Source organism: Mustela erminea, chromosome X (assembly GCF_009829155.1).
Source record: "Mustela erminea isolate mMusErm1 chromosome X, mMusErm1.Pri, whole genome shotgun sequence".
NCBI classification, from domain to species: Eukaryota; Metazoa; Chordata; class Mammalia; order Carnivora; family Mustelidae; genus Mustela; species Mustela erminea.
In genome coordinates, this window is record NC_045635.1 from 99,539,026 (window position 1) to 99,559,131 (window position 20,106).

General features: G+C 50.6%; 1 protein-coding gene across 1 annotated transcript; it reads left to right on the forward strand.

Moving 5' to 3' along the window:
• The first annotated feature begins 1,796 nt into the window (after positions 1-1,796).
• SLC25A5 (solute carrier family 25 member 5) lies at positions 1,797-4,526 on the forward strand. The gene is made up of 4 exons (XM_032330248.1): positions 1,797-2,010; positions 3,038-3,524; positions 3,761-3,901; positions 4,290-4,526. The coding sequence occupies exons 1-4, from the start codon at positions 1,900-1,902 to the stop codon at positions 4,445-4,447; spliced, it is 897 nt and encodes a 298-aa protein (XP_032186139.1). The 5' UTR covers positions 1,797-1,899; the 3' UTR covers positions 4,448-4,526.
• Positions 4,527-20,106: the final 15,580 nt, after the last annotated feature.

Genomic DNA, 20,106 nt, shown 5'->3' on the forward strand with positions numbered 1-20,106 from the left:
GTACCTAAGTGACAGGCAAGGGGTATCATAGAGTAATTAACATTTCAATAAAAATTCATTAACCAGAATGTCAAAAGTTCAAACTGCAAAGGTTTTCAATTCTACTTTGAAATGCATTCTACAAACCACCTCCGTCTAAATAAAATGCTCTGCAGATTTTAATTTTTGTTGTTAATTCTCTCACCAGCAAAGGCAAGGGGAGGGACTATCACTTTCGGAGAATATACATCACTGAAACTCTCCAGCAAAGTCATTTCTGTATCCAGCTGCATCACCGTTATAATCAACTAATGAGAAATGGAGCAGCTTCCCATGAACATCAGGTAAGGGTTTTACCCAGGATCAACAAAGCTGGATTCCAAACTGCTCTTCTCTGAACCCTCTCCGTGTGTGCTCATCACTTCAGACTGCTGGAGTTCCTAGGAAGACTTCCAAATTGCAAAGTATAACTAAATGAAGGACCTCACGATCCTGGAGGAACCCTAGAATTGGGGCCTTCAATAGTTAGATCTGCAGAAGGTGGGAGAGGGCAAGAAAGGAAGGTGCAGGATGCGCCTCCTGTCTGTGTCTTCACTGTGCTGGGCAACCTCGGGTTGGGCGGCAGTTGCAACTTGCAATGGTATCATCATTTTTATAAATATTATTGTTACTACTTAGACATATGATATGTGATTATACTCTCTGCTTCTGTTCCGAACCTAAGAGAGTGCACTCGAGCCATCAAGTAGGTGTTTAAGGACTTGTCTGGCAAATGCTTACCCACCGCAGGGATTAAGGGGCTCAGTAAGCACTTGTCCATTGACACAAAGCCTGTCAATCAAATTCTATTGATTCCTCTAAAAGCTCTGGAGTTCAGGAATCTACTCAATCCAAGAGCACTTTACTTTCCGTCCAAGGAGCTAAATGCCAACCTAGTTCACATAGCATCTTAACCTTCCCAGTACAACCTCTTTATTTGACTTCTGGCTAAAATAATGTCCCCACCCCCAGCAGAGTCCTTTGGACTCTCCTCTGCCAACTCCGGGGAAGATCTTTGTTAAATCGTTTTTGCAAACCAAGAGTCTGAGGCACGCTGATAGTGCCCCAACCCTGCTATTCCCCCTCAGTTTCCCCTGGTTTCCCCAGGGCAGCTCCAGAGCAGTGCCAGGTCTGGGGTGAAAAGAATGAGGCTCCCGCCCTAGCACAAAACTTAAGGGGCACCAAAGAGCCCAGTAGTCACAACAAATGATTTTTAGTGCACCATTTTTGAAAAGTCAAAAGTAAGGCCAAAATTCATGAAGAACAAATTATCACCATTCAAAATAAAGACAGAATCGCAACCCGCACTTGCAGGACCCTGCCTCACATGCCTCACCCTAATCCCAACCCTGGGGCTCCATTTCAATTTTATTTACAGAAACCGGCGACCAGCCGTCGTTTGCCCACAGTATTTTTTTTTTTAACATTGCATTAACTTATTATTTTAGTTACCGAGATTTTTTTTTTTTTTTTTGCGTCCCCTTCAATACTGCAGAGGTTTCTCTGCAGGCACACCCGTGACCTCACCCGCCCTCCCCACTCGAAGGCCCCTCCCAGAGTCCAGCGGCCGAAGCCCAGGTATAGCCCGGTGCCGCTGGGTCCTCAGGCCGGGGCAGGTGCCTGGGGCGAGCCGCGCCGCGCGGGAGGGCGGCCCCGGGGCCCGACTCCGCGGCTCCGCCCCCCGCGTGCCGAGCCACTCAGCCACCCCGCGGGCCCGCGCGCCGGGGCTCGGTGCCCGCCCAGGCCCGCCCCCGACGCCGGCCGCCGGGGCGCCGGCTCGCCCTATATAAATCGGCCATTTGTTTCGCTCCGCCCCAGAGTCCCGGAGTCCCAGCCGGTTCCTACCGCGGTCCCGCAGTCGCCCGTCTCATTCCTCTCAACATGACAGATGCCGCTGTGTCCTTCGCCAAGGACTTCCTGGCGGGTGGAGTGGCCGCGGCCATCTCCAAGACGGCGGTAGCGCCCATCGAGCGGGTCAAGCTGCTGCTGCAGGTACCTCCGGGGATGGGGGGGGGGGGTCGAACCAGGAAGTGGGGGAGGGGGCGCGCAGAAAGCCTGGCCCCGGGGCCGGAGGGGAGGGGGTTAATTCTTCAGTCCCGTCGGGGGAAGCGGCCCGATGCGGGCAGGGGTGGCCGCAGAGGTAGACCAAAGGGCCAGCTCGGGGGAGGTGCTTTGGTGACCTGAAGTTCTGGAGCTAGGAAGGGGTCGGGGCGGAGGGAGGCGAGACGGGCCTGGGCCTTGGCATCCCGGGGGGTGGGGAGGTAGCGGCGAGCTCGGAGTGGGCAGCCCGGCAGCGGCCGCCTCCCGGGGGCCTGGAGGTCAAGGGCGAAGCCTGGAAGCCGGCACTGGAGGGAGGGACACCTGGCCGTGCCGAAGGCCTCAAGGTCGCGGCAAGGAGATAACATAACAGCACGGCGGAGGCCATGCGGCACGTCGGGGGGCCGCGCCGCCGGCGGACGCGCTCTCACCTCGCTGGGCCGGAAGCCGGCGCCGGGAAGCGCGTGTGCCCGCTGCGTCCGCCCCCGCGCAGCCGCCGCCGCGTCCCGGCCGCCTAGCGGCGCGCTCCCCCGCTCCGGCCCTAGAGGGCGCCCCCGGACGGGCGCAGGACTGGGGGCCTGTGGGTCACCTCTGGGAGAGGAGCAGGGGCGGAATGGAACCCCGAGGCGGAGGCCACGGTCACCTCGGTGACCGCGCCCTAGGCGGGACAGGCCCAGATGCCTCTGAACCTGGGTCTGAGGTAATGACCTTTCTCCCAGGTCTAAAGGTCACGGGTCCGACCCAGGGTGCCCCCCCACCCAAAGGGGTGGAGGCTTCCTGCCTTCTAAGGTTGCAGAGCACTCCTTCCACGGGGACTGGCCTCCAAGGGTCGGGAGGGTCCATCCTGTATGATCTAGAAGACTGGCTGTGGGGAGTAGTTAACCTGAAAGCCCAGCTAGTGATACGGAGGATAACATTTCTGTTTCTGTCTTCCTTCTCCGTGGTTGTAACTCTCCCTGTCGGCCCTCCTCTTGTCTATCAGGTGCAGCATGCCAGCAAGCAAATCACTGCGGATAAGCAATACAAGGGCATTATAGACTGCGTGGTTCGTATCCCCAAGGAGCAGGGAGTCCTGTCCTTCTGGCGTGGTAACCTGGCCAATGTCATCAGATACTTCCCCACACAGGCTCTCAACTTTGCCTTCAAAGATAAATACAAGCAGATCTTCCTGGGTGGCGTGGACAAGAGAACCCAGTTTTGGCGCTACTTTGCCGGGAATCTGGCATCGGGTGGTGCAGCTGGGGCCACGTCCTTGTGCTTTGTGTATCCTCTTGATTTTGCCCGTACCCGCCTAGCAGCCGATGTGGGCAAAGCCGGAGCTGAAAGGGAATTCAAAGGCCTCGGTGACTGCCTGGTTAAGATCTACAAATCTGATGGCATTAGGGGCCTGTACCAAGGCTTCAATGTGTCTGTGCAGGGTATTATCATCTACCGAGCCGCCTACTTCGGTATCTATGACACCGCCAAGGGTAAGTTTGCTCTCTCTACTTTGAAGCTGTGTTCCTTTCATCGGAAAGGTGGTTAATGCCAGCCGGATTTTCCAGAGCCAGAGATTTACTGTAATTGCTAGAGGAAGCCGTGGTCATCCAGGGCAAACTCTGCGCAGGGATGAGATGTTGGGGGGAAAGGGGGAGGCGGGGGTGTAGGAAACAACAGACCCCTAAAACTCTGCTTTCTAGTAAAAGCGTCTCTTCCCTGTTCTCAGGAATGCTTCCAGATCCCAAGAATACTCACATCTTCATCAGCTGGATGATAGCACAGTCTGTCACAGCGGTTGCCGGGTTGACTTCCTATCCATTTGACACTGTTCGCCGCCGAATGATGATGCAGTCTGGGCGCAAAGGGAGTAAGTTCCGTTGGAGCAAATGATAAAAAGACACGCAGGCTGGGGACAAGCTGGGGCCACAAGCTAGCGGTGCCTGCCTTTAAAAATGAAGTCTGTTCCTGATGGTGGGATGGGCTTGATGGTGTTTGCCTTTGAGCGGGCCCTTTGGATGCCTGTGAATGAGGGTGCTTAAATGGTGTTAGAGCTTAAGGCCAAGGGGTCGTCTACATAGCCCTGTTCTCTACTCACGGCATCAGTAGTTCAGTATCCTCCAGACGAATGTGTCAATGTCGAGTTTCCTGGAACTGCCATTGGCACTCTTGGAGGCGGGGCTCTGGTTTGATCCGTAAGTCTGGGAAGGACTCTCATCAGCCTTTGGTCACCGACTCCGTGTCTTTATTCTTTGCAGCTGACATCATGTACACAGGCACAGTGGATTGCTGGAGGAAGATCGCACGCGATGAAGGCGCCAAAGCGTTTTTCAAGGGGGCGTGGTCCAATGTTCTCCGCGGCATGGGTGGTGCTTTCGTGCTCGTCTTGTATGATGAAATCAAGAAGTTCACATAAGTTATTTCCAAGCCTTCTCCCCCTCCCCCCCGCCCCGGAACAGGCATGTTGTATGATAGAACATATCCTAAGCATTCTTGACAGACTGTTGGCTGTCTCTTTATTGATGGCAACTTTCACTGGTTAAACGGGAAGCAATAATACCTGAGCAGTTTTCTCTTAAAGCCATTTCCACGATGATGGGACTCAATTATATTTTTTATTTCAGTCACTCCTGATAAATTTGAAGAAATAAAAAAATATCTGAAATACGTTTTTGTCCTTGACTTGATTTGCGTACGTGGTGAGGGCTACATTTGAGTAGATGTTTGTTACATGTCCTTTAAACACTGCAGTAGCTCCTGAGAGGGAAAGCTTTCTTTCTAAACCAGTCTCTAGCCCTTCACTTCTCAGACAATACCTTGGTCCTATGACCCAACGATATTCCCAATATAACAGCGGAATTCAGGCCCAGTGTATCCAGAACCACAGGTCTGTTGACTGGGGATGGTCCTAACTGAATGAGCTTTCTCCTAAAAGGACCATGTACCCACCTTTCCTGGTCCTGTGCTTACTAATCAAGAAATATAAACAATTGTCCACTTTAAAATGGTAATTGTATGAATCTCATCTAATTTAAACAGGAGAAACCCTTCAAATGCAAGGTAATAAGTGATTTTTCACCCAGTTGCCTTCTGTCCTCCATCTTGACCCAGCCCAAGCCGTTTTATCTAATCCCATTCAAAGCAGGATTAGGGCCGGCCAGGTACACGGGGCTGAGATGGCAGTGCGGGTCACAATTATGGGAGGGAGTAGAACAACTGCCACCTCAACACTGATTTCAAAAAAAAGGAAATGTGGCATCTGCTGCCTTCTGTCAAACATGCTAATAATAAGCCAGGTCCTTGGAGGACACTTGTTTCTTTTGGATAAGCCCTTAAGCAGGATCCACATGAGAAATGGTTAAGGGGTGCCTGGGTGGCTCAGTCATTTAAGTGTCTGCCTTCAGCTTCGGTCATGTCATGATCCTGGAGTCCAGGGATAAGGGCCCACATCCAGCTACCTGCTCAACAGGGAGTCTGCTGCTCCCTCTGCCCTTCCCCCTGCACCCCTGCTCATGCTCACTCGCGTGCTCTCTCTCAAATAAATAAAATCTTTAAAAAAAAATTGTTTCTGTAGCTCCTGGCTAGGCCTCAGAAATTCAGTGGATTTTGCCTGCAACCCAAGATTTGCATGAAGAATAAAGTGCCATGGCTGTCATATGGCAACCCTGAAAGTAGAAAGTGATGGGTGACCCATGCACGTGGGCAAAACCCATTCCTGAGCAACAGCTCACGGCCAGGGACTGCATGGGGCGGGGTGTAGTGCCTGGTGGACCTTAGAGGTGCTTGTGGCATGCCCCGTGGCCAAGCACCAGGATCTCAGCATGGCTTGGTTCAGAATACTCCACAATGTATACCTCTATCAAAGCCTCAAGTCGTACATCTGAAATCTACACCATTTTTATATGTTAAAGATACCTCAAAGTTCTTTTGGGTTTTGTTTTGTTTTTGTAAAAAGAGTGAGTTTATTAGAGCACACAGCAGGGGGAGAGCACAGAGGGAGAGGCAGAAGCACACTTGGCTGCCGAGTAGGGAGCCCAATGCGGGACTCGATCCCAGAACCCCGAGATCATGACCTGAGCTGAAGGCAGATGTTTAAATGACTGAGCCGTCCAGGTGCCCCAATATCTCAAAGTTTTTGGAGAGCTGAAAACTCTGTTTTCATATATCCATATGAAAAATTCATATATTTAATAATTCATATATTCATACATATATTCAGAGAAGCCAGGCTCGTGCTGTTTGGTTGGGCAGTTAGGCAAGTTACTTGATTGCCCGAAGCCTTGGTTTTTTTCACCTATAAAATGAGGATAATAATGCCTGCCTCAGAAGGTTGTTGCAGGGGCACCTGGCTGGCTCAGTTGATCGAGCATGTGACTCTTGATCTCCGAGCTCTGAGTTCAAGCCCAACCTTGGGTGCAGAGAGCTTACAGATGTGCATACATACATACACACACTAAAATAAAAAACTAAAGAGAGAGAAGTACTTCAATTTGGATCCTGGCTCTTGTTTACTTAGCTGTATGACCTTGGGCAAGTCCCTTAGTCTCCCAAGTCTCAGTCTCCTCATTCATAAAATGGGCATATAACAGCGCTAACCCTATCTCCTAGGGGTGTTGTGAGTGAGGATCAAGTAACATGAAGTATCGGAATGAGCATGACATCTGGCATCTAGGAAGTAAGCACTCCAATGTGAATTTTTCATAATTACACTCCATTTTGTTCAATGCAGATTTGCCTAAGCAGAGCACTACTTAAGAATGAAATCAGCCAGGGCGCCTGGGTGGCTCAGGGGGTAAAGCCTCTGCCTTCAGCTCAGGTCATGATCTCGGGGGCCTGCGATGCAGGCCCACACTGGGCCCGCATCGGGCTCACTGCTCAGCAGGGAGCCTGCTTCCTCCACTCTCTCTGCATACTTGTGATCTCTGTCTGTCAAATAAATAAAATAAAATCTTTTTAAAAAATGAATTCAGCCAACAGACACACAAAAAGATGCTCGACATCACTCATCATCAGGGATATGCAAATTAAAACCGCAATGAGCTATCACCTCACATCTGTTAGAATGGCTAGCATCAAAAAGACAAGAGGATGGGGCGCCTGGGTGGCTCAGAGGGTTAAGCCTCTGCCTTGGGGTCGGGTCATGGTCTCGGGGTCCTGGGATTGAGCCCCTCGTTGGGCTTTCTGCTCAGCAGGGAGCCTGTTTCCCCCCTTCTCTCTCTGCCTGCCTCTCTGCCTACTTGTGATCTTTCTCTCTCTGGGTCAAATAAATGAATGGAATCTTTAAAAAAAAAAAAAAAGACAAGAGAAAACAAGCATTGGTGAGGACGTGGAGAAAAGGGAAGCCTCGTATGCTGTTGGTAGGAATGTAATGGTGCAGCCCTGTTGGAAGTTTCTCAAAAACTTCAAAACGGAAATACCAGTAGGATCCAGTAATTCCACTGCTGGCCATTTACCCAAAGAACAGGAAAACAGCAATTCAAAAACATATATGCCCTCCTACTCGTTGCAGCATTATGTACAATAGTCAAGATATGGAAGTAACGGAAGGGCCCGCTGATAGATGAATGGATAAAGATGTAGTGTGTACCTGTAATGGAATAGTACTCAGCCATAAAAAAAGAATGAGATCTTGCTATTTGCGACAACACGGATGGACCCGGAGGGTACTATGCTAAAATGAGAGAAGTCAAAGAAAGCCAAATACCATATGATTTCATTTGCATGTAGAATGTGAAAAACAAAACCAAACAGGCCAACGGACACACACACACACACACACACACACACACACACACACAGTCAAATACAGAGAACTGGTGGTTGCCAGAGGGGAGTCAGGTGTGGGGATGGGCAAAATAGGCTAAAAGAATTAGGATAGACTAACTTCTGGTTATAAAATAAATAAGTCATTCCCTATGAAACACATAGGGAATAAAGTTAATAATATCATAATGTTACAATATAATATCCAGTCTGGTGACAGAATGGACCCATTATAGCTTGCAGAATTCATATAAAATAAACTTCAGCTTAGGTCTTTTGCAGCTATGGATTTGATCCTGGAAGGGGAAAAGGGGCTCTCCGCTTAGGGTCGCGAACGACAATACAAAGGAACCCCAACCCCCTTTATGGCTATTACGATAGATATGTATGTACTCACTGATCCGGTAGCTATTAAAATAAACCTGGGACCGGGCATTAATGACCCGAAAGCAAGAAGTGGTGTGTGGTACAATTGGGTGGCTGACAAGGATGAGGGGTTTTTGTTGTTGTTCTTTCTATTCTTGTTATTCAGTGATTTTTGAAATTTAATTTAAAGACAAAGTGGTTTTAATCTCTCCAAGCTGTGCAGGATAGTGCTATAGAATTCATTATGTCCATTATGCTCATGCGAACATGGATGGTACACAATCTTAGCAACACCCTAATTTATGCCGTTGTTTTGTCACTATCCAGTGCATAACAGAATCCGTGAAGCCTGATTTCAGGTGAGAGTACAGGTCAGCTCGCGCACAGCCTCGCTTTCCATTCCCGGGGCCTCTTCACTCAGTCACCGGAGGCGGTGTGCAGCGGGCGCTCTGGACCGCGGGAGAAAGAAACCAAGGGTGTCTCCCCACAGGGGCAGTTTTCGTGGATGGTAAGTCATTTAAGCCATTATTTTTGTATTAAAAGAGATGCAGATATGTTAGCGAGTCTCTTGCACAAATTGAATGCGCTTTAAAAACATAAGCTGTGACAAGAGTTCTTGCGTACCAAGGACCCGGGGCTGGCACTGTCCCCAGACCCCCGGGGGAACCTATTCATCCACCTCTGTCATTATAGAGACTTCGGTAGAAATTTTTTTAAAAGTACTGCTGTACCGGGTAACAGATTTTCAAGTGTCAGTATTACTGGGATGAATTTCATTTCTCCTGCGAAGTTCGCGCGTATAGTATTTCTCATTTGCGGGTTGTTTTTTTTTTTTTTTTTAAGATTTTTAACACCATTAACATCTGTACACGGTAATCAAAACCAAATAGTGAAGGAGAGCTACAAGACCAAAAGCAAATCTGTCTTCCCTCTCCTGCCCTCCGTGCCCCTCCTCAAAAGTAACCATTATGAACAGCTTCTGGTAAATCTCTCCCCACCAAAATTGACACATGTGGTTAATAGCGGCTTATTTGCTTTTATCGGAATCATATTCTGACTGCTTGGCTTCAAAATGGCATGATTCTTTCAGACTAGCGTCAGACAGTGGGGGTCTACCAGGACTCACAGATGCTGTCGGAGCCAGAGGCGTCGGGGAAGGGGTAGCTTCTGGACTCGAAGCAAGGATTGATTTCTAAGGGTGACCCTTTATTATTGAAAACCCCAAACCAGTACTTTCCTTTCGGGTTTTACTTTTTTAGCTGTGGTTGCTGAGCAACCTGGGGGCAAGATGTGTCTCACATCAGAGCTTTGGTTTGTCCTGTAAAGTCCCCCTCCAGTTTTTGATGTCCTCGGGCTCCATCATTTTCACATAAAGCCAAATCAGTGAAAAGACTATGATTAGGTGATTTAATCCTTCCAGAGAACATTTTAAATATCGAACACAGTTGTAAGTAAATAGTGCCTGACTCAGACTGTGTGGGTAGGTTGGCGTTGGCAAGTGAAATTACAAATGTAAAGATTTACATTAATTTTGGGACCAAGAAGCTGAGCAACAAAATAACAGCTCAGAGTTTGGGTCAAAGGTGAGCTGATTTACCTCCAGATGATTAATATCTGTCTTTTCAAAGCCTGATCTTATTATGTATAATGTGCACTTCGGTATGCGGGTGGAGATTTATTTGAACAACAAATACTGGGATGTGGCGATTTCTGGGCACAAAAAAAAATGCCTTGTGTTCCACTTAAAATGTTTGGAGGAGCTTTCCCATCATTTCAGCCATTATTTGCTTGATGTGCAGGTGAACAAGTTCAGATGCATGGTGCTCTTCTTAGCCAAAGGCTTAACAGAGCCTTTGGTATCCTGGCAACAAATATAAACAATGTTCAAGTGACAGATTGAATGGTTGTTTTTACTGGACCCTCTTCAGAGACAAAAACTGAGTTAAATTAAAAGAGTCTATGAATCCATGCCTTTTCCACGACTGTCAATGAGGGGGACAGGGGAAGAGAGGTCTGTTTTTGATGGTGAACATTCATTCTGGGATTTCATTTCCTTGGGCAACTTCTGCAAGGCAGGCAGGAAATGGAGCACTCTTCGAGATTTAAGAGAACGTGCCAAAAATGATCGCGGGACCCCTTTCACCGACTCGAACGTTTTCACTCCCAAATTGAAGATGGTTGTGGCTGGAAAGCCATAACCAGAGAGCAAAGTCTGTATTTTGCTGTTGACAGGTGGATTCCGCAGGGCCTCGTGTTGGGGAGCGAAAAGGGAAAGCCTACCATCAAAAGGATATTCCAGTGCCCTGCTCGGCCGGGAGCGGAGCCATCTCCTGGACAGGTGGCTGGCCAAGCTAATAACTTCTGGGCTTCAGAGCCACCCTTCCCCCAGAAGGCACCAGGGCAACATGTTGATTTGGTTGTGTGGTCTCGTGGAATGTTCAAAAGTAAGATACGCTTGTGTTGTTGTTTTTTTTTTTAAAGAAGTTTCCAAAATTATATAAGCTAATGTCCCCACAAAACAAGTACTGACTCCTGCTGGTGGAAGGAATTCCCAGTCAGCCCTGTAAGGTGGGGCAGAGGCCTTACCCAAGTCTGGGACTTCCTTACCACCCAATCAACCCTGCTGTTCCCCATTTTCCCACTCGGGACTCACTTGTGGGTCTCTTGAGCTAGAGGTCTCGTTTTCAAACACCCAACTTTCTCGCGTGACAACTCTCTAACTCAACTACTTTGCACCTCAGTTTCCCCAGCTGGCATAGTGGGTACCCCTAGTCCCTACCTCATAGGAATAGATTAAAAGGGTTAATATGTGTAAAGGGCTTAGAACAATACTTTACATTCTTTTCATTTTATTCCTGGGTTCCATCCCTGCCCTCCAGATTTTCTAAAATAGTCTCAAGAAAATGCCACACGTGCTATAAAAAGGGAATGGCACACACACACATGCAGAGAAAATCATAAAGAAAAAAAAGGACACTTCTGAACTGGACCGAATAGGAACATTGCTTATAGGAAAATTCTGAGCTCTAACTCAGAGCACTCGTTTCACAACAATGATTATAAAACACAGCAAAGGTAAAAGAAAAATTCCCTCCTGCCTCACACCCAGACCCCACTCACTGCTGGCCCACTGGGCATGGTGTGACCATAAGAGCTGCCTTTGCTTGTATAGTATTTCGCGGAATCCATGGGGTCCCAGCCTGATTTCCCAACCCTATGACTTCACTCCCCAGGGAAAAAAGGCACAGAAAAGAGGAAACATACCAAGGTCTTTGAAAGCAAGAGGCCTCTTTCCACTTTTGCCATTAAGCTCGCTGCTCAGGAGTGCTTTTATTATAAAACTTGAGACTTGAGATGGATTTATTCTAGAAGGGAAGGTCACGGGGTAAAGGCAGGTGTGTGAGCCACTAAACAAAAGCATGTCATTTGCCAATTAGGAGAGAAAGCTGAAAGTCAGCCAACCGACATCGTCTTTCCATTTCAGCCCCATGTTTCTCTGTATCTTGGGTCATCATGTGTTAGTGCTTTGGTCTGTCCACCAGGAAGATTGGAAAACAACTTTCCTTGTTGTGGCCCTTGTCAGAATCTCTAGAGCCAGACAGATTGGATGAAGTGAAGCCTGTTTCTTGCGATTAAAATAGTTGATACAACCAGGTACTGGGGAGTTTTCAGAAACTACAGAATCAGGGTAGGCTCATGGCTGTGTTAACCTCTTCTGGGCCCGATGTCATGCTAAGCACTTCACAAGGACATGGATTAACTCTCCCGATCCTCTCAGGCCTGAGAGATAGGAATTCTAATTAATTCCATTTCACAGCTGACAAAACTGAGGCTGGCAGAAGCAAGATAATAATGCATGTACTCTGAGCTGTCTCACTTGCCGGGGGTTTCGAAGAGCATGACAAGGTGAACCTGTCCAACTTTTTATTGCGGATCATGAAACATATTAAAATACGAAAGCCCGCTAGTTTCAATAGCAAAAGACAGAATCCACATGACAAATATTGAAGAGAAATTTTAATAAACAAAGCATGGTTTACAGAATCCATTTTTAGAGGACAGGTTGTTTTCTCTCCTTATTTTTATTGTTTTTTTAAGATTTTATTTATTTTTTTGAGAGAGAGAGTGCATGAATGTGGGGAGAAGAGCAGAGGGAGAAGAAGAAGCAGGCTCCCCACTAAGCAGGGAGCCTAATGTGGGGCTTGATCCCAGGATCCTGAGATCCTGACCTGAGCCAAAGGCAGATGTTTAACCAACTGAGCCACCCAGGCACCCCTATTTTTCTTTTTAGCCAATTTAAGAATTATTGCTGTAAAAAATCACGAGAACCTAAAGCTCTTGAGTTAAATTTTATTTTATTCAAGTTTCCTTAACTTTTCCAGGACAGACCTTCCCTCTAAATGAAGGCTCTTGGCAGAGAATGCAGAGCTCCTGTAAGGTTGCATGCCTGGAGGCTGGCATATGGGGCCCTAGGATAGGCTTAGCCCAAACCGAATACCACAAGCACATGGCCAGATGGTGTTGGGCTCCCTTTCGCCTCTCACCAGGGTTGGGTCTCAGAAAAATGCAGAGACCTGACTGGGCCTTGGTCTGTTTTACCTACCTGGAGAGATATTGCTACTACTCTTTTCGGCGCATGCTCTGCAGTCCCAAACCAAACCACTTGTCATTTTCTAGTCACTCTGCCCATCTACTTTCAGGTTTCCAGACTTTGTTATATTCTTACTATCCCGCCCCCCTGCCTCTTGGCCAGGACACAGTCCTTCAAGACTCAGCTGAAATCACATGTCGTCCTCTCCGGGGCTTCCTTCCCCAGACTCCACCGCCCAGGCTCTCGACCATCTTCTTTGAACTGCTAAAGTAGTCTATTTCTATCAGCTCCATGAGCACGGTGATTTTTGTCTGTTTCATTCATGGTTGTATCTCCTGTGCCTAGAACAGTGCCTGGCATGTAGTAGGTATTCAAGAAATAAGAATTGAGCGATTGAATTACAATGTTTATTTCATGCTTTGGTAGCCACGTGCTTCCTTGTCTGTTTCCATTTGGGGTTCTGTCCTGCTCCTCTTTATGTTCCTAACACTGAGCACAGAACCTAAGTCAAAGCGAATGTCCACTGGAGAGAGAAATGAGTGAACGAAGGAAGGAGGGAAGGAAGGAATGACACGTGGAATTTGTTCCTTTGCTTATCCATCAGCTTGGTTGAATTTGGGCTGGATCCAGCCTCTTGCTACCTGGGGACAATTCTGTACTGAATCATGCAGGGCCTTCCAGACTTGATCTGTTGTTCGACTAGCCCCTGGGCTTACAGGGAGGATCTGGATACAGCAGGAGTTTGGAAATACTGTCCTACTGTTACATTGTCCATGCTAGAGACCTAGTCCAAAGCAGTTGCTCTTACTATCCAGCGAGCACACGCTGCCCATTCGATCACAAGCCCCTGACACAGAGCCCTTCGTATGGAAAATACTCGATGGGTATCTGATTGCGATGGTGACAATGCTGAACACTGATTGTCACACAAGATGACTCAGGCCACTCCAGGGGAGAAGAACAGGCATGTTATTGGGGCACCTGAGGACGCTGCCATTAGAGCTGTACCAACTGCACACCCACGTGACCTATTAGGGCTGATTAGACCAGACATACTTCTGCGCCTGGGCCTGATGTTCCCAGCTTCTAAGACAGCGCGGTCATTGAAAGCGGTTAGAACCCTAGACTGACCTGCTCTGCAAGCAAGTGAGTTTGTTCTTTCCCTCCATCTCTGTCTCTGTGTCTCCGTCTCCCCCCCCTCCCCGAGGTGGATGGGAAGCCCTTAGGGTGACCAGGGTCTTGGTCTATTGCTGCTCCCCCATTGTCATGTCTTGAGTGTTTTATGATGGGCCAGGCGCTCTGCTCTACTAATTGTGTATGAATTCTCTCATTCAATGCTTTCGGCAGCTTTATGATGTGAGTGCTAGGATAACCATTTCTCAGATGAGAAAACTGAGGCAGCTGGCAAGTCACGTAGAGCCCCTGCGGCTGAAAGCAGGGGCCCCGCCAGTCAGAGAGGGCCGGGGAGCAGCGCAGGATAGTGCGGTGCCTGGGAAATGACCAGGGAGAGCTGAGGGAGGGGACCACTTCAGTCTGGGAGCCATCGGCCTGTTTGGGGACTGACCCAACGTCGGCCGCGAGGAGAGGCCCTCGGTATAGTGCTTTATCAAGAGCGTGACTCTGCCTCTTTCCAGCGGCGAGACCGTGGGCAAGCCCCTAAGCTCTCCGCGCCTCAGCTTGCTCAGCTGTGGAATGGGGGCAAGAACAGCACCGTAGTGCGGACGGAATAAGTGAGTCAGTATCTGCGAGGCGCGCGGAGCAGAGCACGGCCCAGGATGCGCGCCCCAGCGGGGAAGGCCGGCCGGCTCTCGCCGCACACAGGCCAGCCTCCTCCGTGGGGAGGCCGGCTTTTTCCAGGGAAGCTTTGCAGGGGGCGCTCTCGGCGTGCTGGCTGCGCGGTAGTGTCCGCCGCTGTCGACGGGGTAATGGCAGAGAGAAACGCCCCCACCTGCCACGGGAGGAACTGAGGGCGAGTGCCTGGCCGAAGGGAAGGCTGATCGCGCCCTGGGGGGACAACACCGCTGTCGTGGGCCTCGCGGCGACTGAAAGCCGCTGGCAGTGCCAGGCTGGATGAGAGAGGCGGGCCGAGGAAGCCCGCGGCGCAGTCCCCGCCACCAACTGCGGGCTGACCGCCAGGCTCCCGGCGCCTCCTCGCGGCTGCCTGCAGAGGGCGCGCCCCTGCGCCCCTGCGCGCCGCCGCCGGCCGGCTCCGAGGGCGGTGCCCTCCGCGCGGGCTGCTCCCCGCCCATATTGCGCCCGCCCACCTCTCCCAAGAATTCCCCTCTGCCGGCTGCGGCCGAACGCTTCCGGCCGAGAACCTCCGACCTGTCGTCTACACTTAAGTAATTTGGAACTTGGGTGTGTGCTGGCTGGTCCCCCCAGTGTGCGGATGCACGGGGCCGACCTGGGCGGCTCAACAGGCGCATAGCAGGTGTCTCTCCCTCCATCACACACAGCCCCAGACACCCTGGGAGCGAGGGCCCCGCAAACACTTGACTTGCCTTTATGAGGTCTCATGGTAGTGGTTCCAGAAGGAGAGCCCCGGGGGTGGCAGAAGAGGCTCCTGGCGGGATGCCTGCACGGCCTCAGTTGTCGCCTTGAACCTTCACTAGCCGGGCGGGACTGGGAAGCAAGGCCTCGCTGTGGAGGGTACCCGTCGGCGGGAGAGCCCGAACGTTGCAGTACAGAGACCTGTGCTGGGCACGCAGGGCGCGGGTCTAGACAAGCTGCTGGCCCTCGTGGGAGGCAACGTGGAAAAACGGAAAGGAGAGATTTCAAGTCGGAAAATCCTCCCCCCGCCACACACACACACTAGTTGTTTTACCTCGAGCACACCATGTCACTTTTCTGAGTCTGTTTCCCCACCGGCATCTCTGAGGGGGTCTAGAGTGGGGGTGGGGCGCGGCGAGGTGCTCAAAGGATACCGGAGCCAGGTCTGTACCGTTAGCATTTTCACGAGGAGAATACATTCATCTACCAAGTAATTCAAATTGTATTTTATTATAGTTGTTTTTATTTTTTTAAGATTTTATTTTTTAAAAGTAATCTCCACACCCCAACGTGGGGCTCCAGCTCACAACCCTGAGATCAAGAGTCGCACGCTCTAGAGACTGAGCCGGCCAGGTGCCCCAAATGACATTTTATAGCTGAGAAGTAAAATGGCAGCGGTAGCGTTTTGCAACAATCAAGCAATCAAATATTAATAAAGCTCTTTGTGCGTTCAGAGAGGCTCCACAAAAGGTTTGATTTTTTCCGTTTGCTAAAATACACAGTAGCTGCTTGCTAACTGCTTCTTGAAGGAGGAAGAAAGTGCGTTCTAGGTGACAATGAGAACAGTGGGCTTTGGCTGGTGGAGGCCAGGCTCACCCCATGCCTTGAGGATCGGACTGGATTTCAGTAAAGAGGCATAGGGCAGGGCATCTAGACAGAGGCAGGAAGGTCGTGCCAGAGGCCGCGGACCTCTGCTTTAGCTCACTATCATGTCCCACACCTAGCACCGTCCTCGGCACATAGTAGGTCCTCAGAAAGCGTTTGTGGAAGGAACCGACAAATGAGCAAATGAATCTGGCCAAGTGGAAACCAGAGTTTCCCATACACCGAGTCAGGACAAGTGGACAAACAGAAACCAGAAGGACACAGCGGCTTTCGAGAACGTTCTATCCCCGGCTGGACTGGAAGCTCTAAGAAGTGGGGACAGAGCCATGGCCTGCGTGTTCCTCCCTATATCCTCAGCACCAAGAACGGGAACCAGCACACAGAAAGAGCTCTACAAATATTCAGTGAAGCGAGTGGCCGAATGTGGCCATTTGCGGAAAGGTGTAGACCGTGGAGTAAGAGAGCCGTGAGTGTGAGGGCCGGCTCTGCCTGCGATTGCACGGGTGACCTCTGACAAGTCGCCTAACGTCTCGGAGTCTCATTTTCCCCTCTGATGGTAAGCCCCATTTCACAGCGTTGTCCTGAAGTTTCAGTGACAAAACGTGCATCAGTGCCTGCTGCCACCTGCAGGGACAGTTGGGAGCCCTCACCGCCACACCGCTTCAGAGGGAGCAGATGCGGGTTTCCGGGTGCTGGCAATAGGGGAGACAGAGAGAAAGGGCTGAGGGGGAAAGGAAGATCGAGGGGCCTTGTTATTTCCAAAAGGAGACCACAGGGTACATGCGTGCAAACTAAGTGGGGAGATAGGGATGAGCTCGGGAAGAGACAGAGACCTACCAAGTGGGCTTTACCGCTGAAGAACAGGGCACCGAGTGCTGGCTGGAGCCCATAGGCGACGAGCAGAAGAACCCAGAAGACTCCCAGGGGTTTCTGCCATGCCTGGTCAAGGAAAGCCACAGTGGCCGATTCCCAGACACTGCCACGTTTTCGGGCTGTGGTATTTTCGCAGGAATTTTAGAGACGCACGTGTATTTTCTTTTCTTCTCCCAAAATGTCAGAAAAGCACAGTCCACAAGGGGGCAGATGTTATCTCTGGGAGTCCAGTCACCGTAGAAACGCGGGGTATGAAAAGGCCAGCTTCCCTTGTCAGATTCTCCGGCGCCTAAATGAGCCAGCGGAGGCAGGATCCTTGGTGGTAGTCCCCTCCCCTGCCCTCATTAGCAGAGGTGTGCGAGTCATGATGTGGCCACGAGGGTGAGTGCTGGGAAGCCGCAGGCCCTGACTGATGCCAGGGGACATTGCTTCGTGCTCAGACTTGGCACGGCTCCCTGCTTCTGGTCTAGCTCCTGGCTGCCTTGCCGTTTGTGTCTCCCTCGCAGGGCCAGGGAGATGCGAAGGGCCTTATGGCCCACAGGCCTCGAGGGGCGAGCAGAACTCCTGCAGACAGATCAATCTGGCCCGTGCCCACTCCACACAGGGCCCAGGACTGGGTGTTGGGAGGTGGAAATCCAGGAGAAAGCACAAGGAGCTAATGGAAGCAGGGAGGCAAACCCACACCGATTCAGAGAGTGGATCTGGGGTCAGCTCCCAGCTCTATCACTTCTTAACTGTATGTCTTAGGACAAGCTACTCAACCTCAGTTTTCTCATCTGGAAAATGGGGACAGTACTAACAGCCACCACCTCATAGGGTTTCAGTGGGACAACGTATCAGTGAGCCATTGCCTGGGCAAATGATACTTAATAAATGGTGGCCGTCATCCTTGTTACTGTTCGTAGCATCAGTAAAGCAATCTGGTACCTACTGGATACAGAAAAAACCTGGAAGACACAGTGACAAGGTAGTAGGTGGTGGGTTTTACCCTGAGTCGTGGAAGGTGAGGAGGCAGGAGTTGTGAGCATGGAATGGAGAGGGCATCCAGATAGAGGGGGAGGGGGTGAGGTCTTCAAGGTTGACAGGTGGCCTTGAATGAAGGGCCCACTTGGTCTGCATTGGCAAGGGTGGGGCTGCCTCATAGGGGCCCAGTGGCTGCCAGGCTGGGGAGGCTGCTTGGCTCCCCATTTCAGTATTAAGAAGCTGAGGACGTGATGTGGAAAAAAAAAGGGGGGGGTCTCAGGTGATTAGTAGAGAAGTCTCTTGGTTTCCAGCCTCGCCATTTTAGAAGAGGAAGGCAAATCCAAGAGAGCAAGTGCATTAGAGTTCTCAATAGGAGGTAGAGATAAATCAGTGATAGAAAGGTAGAAAGATAGTTTTTTTTTTAAGATTTTATTTATTAGAGAGAGCGTGAGTGCATGACAGAGAGAGAGAGAGAGAGCACAGGGGCAGAGGGAGAAGGAGAAGCAAACCCCCTGCTGAGCAGAGAGCCCAATGCAGGACTCTATCCCAGGACCCCAAGATCATGACCTGAGCCACAGCCAGATGCATAACCCACTGAGCCACCCAGGCGCCGCTAGAAGAGATAGTTATTATAGGAACTGGCTCGTGAGATCAGGAAGGCCAAGAAGTCACAAGAACAGCCACCTGTAAGCTGGAGACTCAGGAAAATTCTGGTGTAACTCCGAGTCCAAAGGCCTGAGAACCATGTGGCCGATGGCATGAGTCCTGGTCCAAGTCCAAAACCCCAAGAACTGAAGCACCAATGTCTGAGGGCAGTAGAAGATGGATGTCCCAGCTCAAGCAAAAGAAAAGGAGGGGCGGAGAGGGCAAATGTGCCTTTCCTCCAGCCCACACTGGTGAGGCCAATGGTGTCTCAGTCTCCCAATTCAAACGCTAATCTCTTCCAGAGACACCCTCACAGACACACCCAGAAATCACCTTTTACCAGCTAGCTGAGCCTCCCTTAACCTACTTGGCACGTAGAACTCACCAGTTCTGCAAGCCGCAGAAGAGAAGAGCCCCAGTGTTTTCTCTGCAGGTGCAGACCCGGCAGGAATAAACTGGGAGCACAGAATGAAGCCGTCGGACGCGTATCTAGAATTCCTCCACCGTGACCCAGCGGGACCTAGAAGTCAGCTTCCACCCACAAACGCCTTACTTTCAGCTGTCAAATGTTCATCCCCAGACAGCGCCCTTCCCCCGCCCCACCCCCAGGGCGGTAAAGGAGGGGTGCGGGGGAGAGGGGAGAAGGAGGTTCCTGACATCTTGAGTCCCAGGGCCTGGTCTAAGGCTTTCATTTCCATACGGATTTTACAAGCTTAATTTAACTTTCCCTGTTAGCAGATCTTTCTAGGGCCTTGACTCGGGCTGCCCACATGGTAGGCACCCAGCAAACCCTGGGTCCCACGGGCCCTTGGGGGGCGGGGAGGCCTCAGCCTGAAGAGCCCCAAACAAGAGATACTATATTTAGCCTGAAGATACCATAAGTGATTTTTTTGGCAGCACTTTTCCTTGCCCGAATAAAGTCGGATTAGGTGAAGATTAAAATTAAATTTATGAGAGAAAGCAGCCCGGAGTGGTTAAGCGCAGCCATGATGGGCTCGTACCCACACGGACTGATTTCCGACCGGTCCCCACTACTTTCTAGCTGGTTCTGCAGGGCTGAGCTTCTTCAGCGTAGAAGGCACGCGGCTGGAAGCCTTTCCTTGGGAGCATGTCCGGGAGGATTGCTTGCAAGACAGAATGCGTGCACAGGGCTGAGCCCCGCCCAGAGACCCCCGGAAACCTTCCGGAAAGGTCATGCTTTTTTGCACCTACTTCCCAGCAGGTGGGATGCGCTTCGCAGAGAGCAAGCCTGAAGGTAGCCTGGGGGCGTGGGGTGAGGTGCAGAAGGAAATTCAGGGCAGGAATCCAAAGGGCGGTCGAAAAACCACACGTCACCAGAAGACTGCCTTGTCCCCTTGCCCCCACCCAATAGCCGACCCTTGTTCTCCAGCTAGGGCTAGACCCTCCGCAGATTCTTGTGGCATCCCGCCGGAGGCATTGGCCCCTGGCCCGCTAGCCAGAGCCGATGGGGAAACACTTCTCTGAGCCAGGGCCAGGGC